Source organism: Cucurbita pepo, chromosome LG12, assembly GCF_002806865.2.
Source record: "Cucurbita pepo subsp. pepo cultivar mu-cu-16 chromosome LG12, ASM280686v2, whole genome shotgun sequence".
Classification (NCBI taxonomy): Eukaryota; Viridiplantae; Streptophyta; class Magnoliopsida; order Cucurbitales; family Cucurbitaceae; genus Cucurbita; species Cucurbita pepo.
Window position 1 is genome coordinate 3,554,364 of NC_036649.1, and position 9,713 is coordinate 3,564,076.

Genomic DNA, 9,713 nt, shown 5'->3' on the forward strand with positions numbered 1-9,713 from the left:
GCCAACATCTCCACTTCTTTCTCGACTGCCTCTCCCATGACCTCTGCCTCTTCTTTGCCCTCTACCTCTAGGGCTTGAAGTTTCACTTGGTGTGGATATCTTTAAGGCTGTCATCTCCTCTATTGCATTTGTACGATTGAGTCTCTGTTCATGTACTAACAGGGAGCTTTGGAGTTCATTTATTTACATCTCTTCGACATTGTTTGCTTCTTCGATAGAACATACAATGTCATCATACTTTGGAGTTAGTGATCGCAAAATCTTTTCTGCNTTTGCTTCTTCGATAGAACATACAATGTCATCATACTTTGGAGTTAGTGATCGCAAAATCTTTTCTGCGACCGCAACATCCGTGATTGAATCACCATGCATCCTCATTTTACTTGCAAGACTCATAACCTTGCCAATATAATCATTTACCGTTTCTTCCTTTTGCATTTGAAGAATTTCAAAGTCTCTTCTAACTGCTTGAAGTTGAGCACGCTTTACTCTCGTTGAGCCTTGATACTTCCTCCTAATAGAATCCTAAATTTCCTTGGATGTCTTCTTCTGAAGCATTGTTTCCAAGATAGTCCTATCAATGGACTGGAATAAATAGTTCTTCACCTTCAGGTCCTTCAACTTCGATGCTGCCAACAGTTGCTGTTGACTAGCTGAGAGTACCTCGCCTTCATTTGTCTCTTCATAACTCGTCTCCACCATATCAAAAAACTCCTTTGATCTGAGAAAATTTTCCATCAACATTGCCCAATGATCATAGTGACCATCGAACCTCGGGATGGCGAGCTGAACATAGCTCTCAACTTATTTTTCTGTTGCCATTCTTGCTGCTGCAAGATCGCTCTGATAGCTTCTTGTGGAGTCATATCTCTAACAGAAAAAGTAGGGCTTCGATTGAGAATGTGAACGGACCACACGACAGCTTCTGGCCAGAATTCCTTTGGGACTTCTCCTTTATTTAGTAAACTCCGAACCATGCTGAGAATGGTCCTGTTTTTCCTTTCGGCCACACCATTTTGTTGTGTATATGTTGTTGTTAACTGCCTCCTTATGCCCTTCTCTTCACAAAATTTAATAAACTCGTTCGAGCAGAACTCTCCACCTCTGTCAGTTTTTAAAGTCTTGACCCTTCTTCCAGTTTCCGTCTTCATAGTAGCACAAATTTTTTTGAAGCAATCAAAGGCTTCTGATTTGGCATGCAAGAAATAAGTCCATGTTTTTCGACTAAAATCATCGATGAGGGTCATGAAATATTTCTTGTCACCATTTGATGCTGGAGAGATGGGACCACATATGTATGAATGATCAACTCCAAAATTGCTTGAGCTCTTCTTGATTTTTCGGATGGAAAAGAATTTCTTTCATGTTTTGCTAATACATAGCTCTCGCAAATTTCTGCTGGAGGAGTAATATCTGGCAACCTAGTTACCATCTTTTTTGAAGACCAACGTCTTTAATCCTTTGAAGTGTAGATGACCATACCTAAAATGCCAAAGCCAGGTGGTATCTTCTTTCTTCACCATCAAACTTTTGGCAACGATATTTAACGTCAACGGATATAGACGGTTGGTGGTCATTTTCATCTTAGCAATCGATCCTCTTTTGGAGTCATAAATCTCACATTTATCATTTTGGAATGTGATCACATACCCCTTTTCTTGTAACTGACCAATACTAAGTAAGTTGGCTTTCAGATCGGGAATGTAGAATACATTAGAAATAGACTCTACAAAGCCATTTCTAGTCTTGATATCTACGGTTCCTTTCCCCATCACTTGGATAGTTGAATTGTTGCCAAGAGAAACAGTAGTATGAAAATTTTCATCCAGAGTTGAGAAGAATTCTTTACAACATGTCATATGGTTGCTGCATCCAGAGTCTACGACCCATACACCTTGATCTGCAACCTTCATAGCATGGAATGACATTAACAATGTTTCTTCTTCTCTTCTCTCCACAAAATTGGATTGATCTCTTTTCTCCTTTAGCATTTATTTTTGTAATGTCCAAGGCGTCCACATCTATAGCATTCCACCTTAGACTTGTCAAAGTATCTCTTGCCTTTGTTGTCATAATCGTTTCTGACTAGATCTGCTGACCTGCCAACATCTCCACTTCTTTCTCGACTGCCTCTCCCATGACCTCTGCCTCTTCTTTGCCCTCTACCTCTAGGGCTTGAAGTTTCACTTGGTGTGGATATCTTTAAGGCTGTCATCTCCTCTATTGCATTTGTACGATTGAGTCTCTGTTCATGTACTAACAGGGAGCTTTGGAGTTCATTTATTTACATCTCTTCGACATTGTTTGCTTCTTCGATAGAACATACAATGTCATCATACTTTGGAGTTAGTGATCGCAAAATCTTTTCTGCGACCGCAACATCCGTGATTGAATCACCATGCATCCTCATTTTACTTGCAAGACTCATAACCTTGCCAATATAATCATTTACCGTTTCTTCCTTTTGCATTTGAAGAATTTCAAAGTCTCTTCTAACTGCTTGAAGTTGAGCACGCTTTACTCTCGTTGAGCCTTGATACTTCCTCCTAATAGAATCCTAAATTTCCTTGGATGTCTTCTTCTGAAGCATTGTTTCCAAGATAGTCCTATCAATGGACTGGAATAAATAGTTCTTCACCTTCAGGTCCTTCAACTTCGATGCTGCCAACAGTTGCTGTTGACTAGCTGAGAGTACCTCGCCTTCATTTGTCTCTTCATAACTCGTCTCCACCATATCAAAAAACTCCTTTGATCTGAGAAAATTTTCCATCAACATTGCCCAATGATCATAGTGACCATCGAACCTTGGGATGGCGAGCTGAACATAGCTCTCAACTTATTTTTCTGTTGCCATTCTTGCTGCTGCAAGATCGCTCTGATACCAGTTGTTGGTGACAACAAAAATTGAAGTTAAATTGAGAGGAGGAGTGATTTGAATGATTGGAAAGGGAGGTCATTTTATAGGACGGAATTTCATTGCTTCTCGGAGTTGGTTGGGATTTCTGTGGATGAAATTGCTTTCACCCCCTCCTTCTCCGTAGTAACTAAATTTGTTAAACAAATTACTACTTTTTCTATCTTTAGAAATGTATCTACTAGTGTCCCTTCAACAATCCCTCCACTTAAGATCCCACAACCTTAAGTCTCTATCAACTTCTCCTTCACATTCGAAGCAATGGGGGCATTCGTGTAACCTAAAATAGAGAAGCACGACGTCACCATTTATTAAAAAATAAACTCCAAATACATGATTTGACTGTTGAAAAAAATATTAAATGTCATTTTTAGTTAATTTGTTAGTAGATTTTAAATTGAAAAGTTAGTGGTGAAAGAAAAGGCCAACAGCCTGTACAAGAATAATGGCTGTTTATGGGTGGCATTCTCATAGTTATACTTAGATTTAGAAAAGCTTATAAATACGTTGTTTTCTATTGTAAAGTCAGATAGCTGAGAAAAAGAAAAGAGCATAGAAAAAAGAAAATACAGAGAAGTAAAAGAAGAAGGTTTTGTTTTTTTTATAAACTTTCTTTATCTCTCCACTCTCAAATAAAAGATAGTGTGCATGACATCTCTTTCACAAGTTCGTAAGTATTCTTTCACAAATTGGTATCAGAGCCAATGGCGTATGTGACGGGTCAAATGGCGCTACTGCGATTAACGAAGAAAAACTACGAGAATTGGAGCATTCAAATGAAAGCTCTTCTCGACTCTCAAGATGCATGGGAGGTGGTCGAAGAAGGTTTCGAAGAACCAAAAGACACCATGGGTTATACGGCGGCACAAAACAAAGCGTTAAAAGAGGTGCGATTAAAGGATAAGGCTATACATGTTGTTCCGAGCCGTTGACAAGTCAGGCTTTTAGAAGATTTCCAATGCAACTAATTCAAAAGAAGCGTGGGACACTTTAGGAAAAGTGTTCAAAGGAACTGACCGAGTCAAGCAAGTGCGTCTCCAAACTCTTCTTGGCGAGTTGGAGAGTATGAAGATGAAGGAGTCAGAAAGTGTATCTGACTACATCACCCGTGTACAGACCGTGGTAAACCAACTCAACCAAAATAGAGAAATGTTACCCGAGACGCGAGTTGTGGAGAAGATTTTGAGATTATTAATGTTAAGAATGAGAAATAGAAATAGAATTGGGATCGAAAGTATGATCTTCATTCAGGTTTACCACGTTTATATAGGATACAAACTATCAACTAATACCTAAAAATAGAAAAANTCAAGGCATCAATCAAAGATGAAAAGACACTCTAATCTCAAAATTTTCAAGGTAGAGGTCGAGGTCGTGAAAGTAGTGAAAATGGTCATGGTGGTTAAGGCAGTAGTCATGAAGGATACTATAAGGAGAAGGGACAGTCGAGCCAAGCAAATTGGCGTGGAAGAGGACACAGTCAAGGAAGAGGCGACTGATCAATCTATTCCAACATTCAGTGCTACAAATGTCACAAATATGGTCACTATGTGAATGATTGTAACTCCGACAAATGTTACAATTGTGGTAGAATGGGGCATTTTGCAAAAGATTGTCGAGCCGATAAAAAGGTGAAGAAACAATCAACCTAGCCTTGGATGACGCAACAAACGAAGGTATTCTCTTGATGGCTCAAAATGAAGACAACAGCAACAACGACACTCTATGGTACCTCGACTCAGGGGCAAACAACCATATGTGTGGTCACGAGTACCTATTAAAAGAGATGCAAAATATTGAAAATGGTCATGTGTCATTTGGAGATGCGTCAAAGGTGGAGGTCAAAGACCGAGATACGATACATTTCTCGCAAAATGATGGTTTAATGGGGTCAATCCAAGATGTTTATTATGTACCAGACCTCAAAACCAACATATTGAGTATGGGGCTGTCAGACACACTCATACAAGAAAGAGACAACACTCAGAAAAAATAAGCAAAACCAACTTCATTATTTTCTTCAATTTGCTGCAGTGTACATATGTAGACAGAAAAAAAAAACTAAATAACTAGTAATAACCTACGTTAACTTCTCAGCTAATAACTTCCCTTGCTATTATCCATAAATACTAAAACTGTAATACAAGATTAAACAAACTAACAAATCATCCCCTTAATCTTTTATTTCGATCTTCACATTCTTACATTCTTCAAACCAATTCTTTCTCGAAGCTCCACAAATTTTTGTCGTCCTAATGGCTTCGTAAGTATATAAGCCAATTGATCCTCATTTTTTACATGATCCACTTCAATCTCTCCTTTTTGCACACATTCACGAATGAAATGGAACCTCATGTCTATATGGTTGCTGCGATCATGATGAACTGGATTTTCACTAATGCTATAGCAGACTTGTTATCGATATTTAAATGAACTGGATTTACTTCCTTCCCATGCAATTCCTTCAGTAAACGTCCTAACCATATTCCTTGACAAGCAGCTGACGTTGCCGCAATATACTCTGCTTCACAGGACGAAAGTGTCACCATTTTTTGTTTCTTTGAAGTCCATGTAATTGGATTGCCATATAAGAAAAACAATGTCCCCGTAGTGCTCTTTCGATCATCTAGATCTCCAGCAAGATCACTATCACCTATATCCGAATAAGCGATTTTCTATTTGCTTTGCCTTCACATAATGACATCCAATATCAATAGTTTCTTTCACGTACCTGAGTATCTGCTTTACAGCTGCCATATGAACCATAGTTAGAGCTTCCATATAACGACTCATAACTCCAACGGAATATGATAAGTCAGGTTGTGTGTTCACTAAATAACGAAGACTTTTGATAATACTCTTATAAAGAGTGGAATCAACAGATGTACAATTACTCACTTTGCTTAGTTTTGTTTTCGGCTCCATAGGAACATGACACGGATTACAATCCATCATTCCAAGTTTTGCCAAAAGCTTTGCCGCATAACTCGACTGAGAAATCCTGATTCCATCAACATCTTGTTTAACTTCTATTCCCAAATAATAAGACAGCAATCCTAAGTCACTCATTTCAAACAACTTCTTCATTTGTTGCTTGAAGGTTAAAATATCATCCTTGTTTGACCCGACAATAATTAAATCATCAACATAAACTCCAACTATCTGAATTTTATTTTCCTTCCAACGTGTATACATAGCATGCTCTAAAGGACACTTTTGAAATCCAAGAGACTTTAAGCAATTATCCAGTTTTGCATTCCAGGCACGAGGTGCTTGACGTAAGCCATACAATATTTTTCTGAGTCGTAAAACATTCCCTTCTCGACCTACCACAGCAAATCCTTCTAGTTGTTCTACATAAACCTCTTCCTTCAACTCACCATTAAGAAATGCTGACTTGACATCCATATGATGAATCTCCCAACTCTCCTACTGCTATAGTAATCAAGACTCGCACTGTTTCAAGCCTTGCAACAGGTGCAAATACCTCATCAAAGTCCACTCCATATTTCTGGACAAAACCCTTTGCGACTAACCGGGCTTTATATCTCACGATCTCCCCATCTGGATTTCTCTTCAACTTATATACCCATTTCAACCTGATTGTTTGATGTCCATTTGGTAGTTTTGCGAACTCCCACGTGCCATTTTTTCAAGTGAAAGAAAATACATCCCAGCTTCTTCATCCAACTCAATAGAATCAGAGTAAATTTCTCTTAACTGTCGAAATTTTCTTGGACTTGATGAGATGTATGAATCGTCTCTTGGTGATGAATTGTCTCTTGGTGATAAATCATTTGCTGGTGATGAATCGTCTCCCAATAGAGTCCCTGATGATTCTCCCCACTCTTCTAAAATGTCCTCGTCATTCACATAGACTTGTGGATCATAATGAACAGCGAATTTACCACCTTCCTTCTTATTTTCTTCCAATTGTTGCACATCCCATTTACATTCTTCTTCTTCTAGAAACTTGTCGTCTCGGCTGATATGAAGTCTTTTCGCTTTAGGATCATACAAACGATAAGCTTTTGAACCTGCTTCATATCCCACGAAAATCATTGGCACACTTCGGTCTTGTAATTTGATTAAATTTGGTGTTGTATTTCTTGCATACGCCAGGCTTCCGAACACTCTAAAGTGCTCTACATTAGGCTTTCTTCCTCTCCATTTCTCATAAGGAGTTACTTCAATTACACTCTTCGTTGGGGATCTATTAAGAATGTAGATAGCTGTCTTCAGCGCTTTTGTCCAGAAATACATCGGCAAATTTTTGCACTTCAACATGCTTCGCACCATTGCAACAACAGTTTGGTTTCGTCGTTCAACCACACCATTTTGTTGCGGAGAATAGGGTGCTGTTAAATATCTTTTAATCCCACTACTCTCACAATATTCTTTGAACTCAATACTTGTAAATTCTCCACCTCTATCAGTTCTAAGCGCTTGTAATTTCTTTCCGGATTCAGTTTCAATTTTATTTTTTACACGTTTGAATCCCAAGAATGCATCAGATTTATTTTTTAGCAATTCAATCCACATATATCTACTAATATCATCTACCAACAGGAAAAAAGATTTATTACCTCCATAAGTTGTTGGAGTAATTGGACCACACAAATCGCCATGCACCAATTGTAGAACACTAACGGCTCGAAAATTCGCTTGTTGTGGGAATGGTGTTCTTCGTTGTTTAGTGATTACACAACTATCACAAACTTGTTTGATCCTTTCAACATGTGGTTCCTTTCACCATCAGTTTCGTAGACAGGTTTCTTAAAGCCTCAAAATTCAAATGCCCATATCTAGCATGCCACAACCAAGAATCTTTAGACAACTTACCAAGTAGACATGTTGGTTTCGTTGTTTTTAGGCTAATTGTATATAGCCTATTTCTTGACCGCTTCACTTTTGCCAAGAACTCCTTTGCCTTTGTGAAAATGACAAGTAAACCATGTTCGATCTCAACTTTACAGCCCTGTTCATCCAATTGTCCTAAACTTATAATGTTACTTTTAAGTTTAGGAATGAAATATACATCAGAAAGAATACAGCGATCTCCATTTTCACATTGCAGCATCACATCTCCACGTTCTTTTATCTCTACAAGTGATCCATCTTCGAACTTCACCGTATCGGTCACTGACTCGTTCAATTCCGAGAACCAACTTCGACAACCAGTCATGTGATTGTTGGCTCCCGTATCTAGGAACCAAATGTTGTTTTTCTTCTCAATTTCTTGCGGGAAAACCTTCTCTTCATAAAGAGCCATTTCCGTCAACTCTGGTGAACCAAGAGTTTGAACTTCACAAACTTGTGCCGTAAGTAAGGCTGACTCATCCTCATCACTTTACGTCTCAGTTAAGTGCGCCTGATTCTCCTTTTTCTTCGATCTACAGTGGGATGCATAATGATCCTCTCTTTTCTTCGATCTACAGTCGAATGCATAATGGCCAATCTTTTGACAAATTATAACACTTCACCTTCCGACATTTTGAGGCATAGTGACCTAGGACTTGACAATTGTAGCATCTTACCTTGCTCTTGTCAGCCTTCTTCTCTTGATGAAACGAGTCCTTTTCACGTCCATGACCTCTCCCTCTCCAGCGACCACTACGACCTCGCCATCGGCTATGGCCTCCATTGTCACTACGTTTTTTCTCTNACTTGACAATTGTAGCACCTTACCTTGCTCTTGTCAGCCTTCTTCTCTTGATGAAACGAGTCCTTTTCACGTCCATGACCTCTCCCTCTCCAGCGACCACTACGACCTCGCCATCGGCTATGGCCTCCATTGTCACTACGTTTTTTCTCTTTCCATTCTCCTTGAGTCAATAAGACATGCTCAGCATTCTCTTTGTTTCCACCGATCCGTTCCTCGTATGCTTTAAGACGGCCGATGACTTCCTCCATGGTCATCACCTTTAAATCGACAAATTGCTCTATTGCCAATGCGATATGAAGAAACTTAGGAGGTACTGAGCGGAGAAAGTTTTTCACCAAGTATGCCTCTTCAAACTTGTCTCCAAAAGTACGTATTTTATTAACAACTTCTGTCAACCTTGCTGCATAATCATCAATAGTCTCGGACTCCTTCATACTCATAATTTCAAACTCAATCTTCAGAGTTTGGATCTTTGCCTCCTTTACACGTTCAACACCGACATGAATAGTTTTTAACGTCTGCCATGCTTCTTTTGCTATCTCTTTCTCTACTAACCAACATCTCCTCACGGATTGCTTGATAGATAGCTGCTAAGGCCATTTGATCCTTCCTTTCATCAAGACTATCCAGAGACTCAGTTGATTCGATTGCGTCCCACACCCCTTGAGCACGCAAATAGACCTTCATCTTCATAGCCCATGCCGAGTAGTTGGTTCTCGATAACGTCGGGTATTGGAGTGTTACTAGACCTTCCTTTGTTGCAGACTTCAATGACTCTCCTCTCTCTCCAGTGTTGTTATTATTTCTCGGCATGATCTTTGGCATGTAACCAAGCTCTGATACCAAATGTCAGACACACTCATACAAGAAAGAGACAACACTCAGAAAAAATAAGCAAAACCAACTTCATTATTTTCTTCAACTTGCTGCACTCTACATATGTAGACAGAAAAAAAACTAAATAACTGCTAATAACCTACACTAACTTCCTAGCAACAACTGCTAATAACTTCCCTTGCTATTATCCACAAATACTAAAACTGTAATACAAGATTAAACAAACTAACAGGGGCAACTCATAGAGAAAGGTTACTCGATATTCTTAAAAGACCACCTGCTTCACCTGAAGGACAA

At 39.0% G+C, this 9,713-nt stretch overlaps 1 protein-coding gene across 1 annotated transcript; it reads right to left on the reverse strand.

Moving 5' to 3' along the window:
* Nucleotides 1-8,563: 8,563 nt before the first annotated feature.
* On the reverse strand, nucleotides 8,564-9,392 carry LOC111807021. The gene is made up of 2 exons (XM_023692586.1): nucleotides 9,135-9,392; nucleotides 8,564-9,058 (listed from the first exon to the last, which is right to left on the reverse strand). The coding sequence occupies exons 1-2, from the start codon at nucleotides 9,390-9,392 to the stop codon at nucleotides 8,564-8,566; spliced, it is 753 nt and encodes a 250-aa protein (XP_023548354.1).
* Between the last annotated feature and the right edge of the window lie 321 nt (nucleotides 9,393-9,713).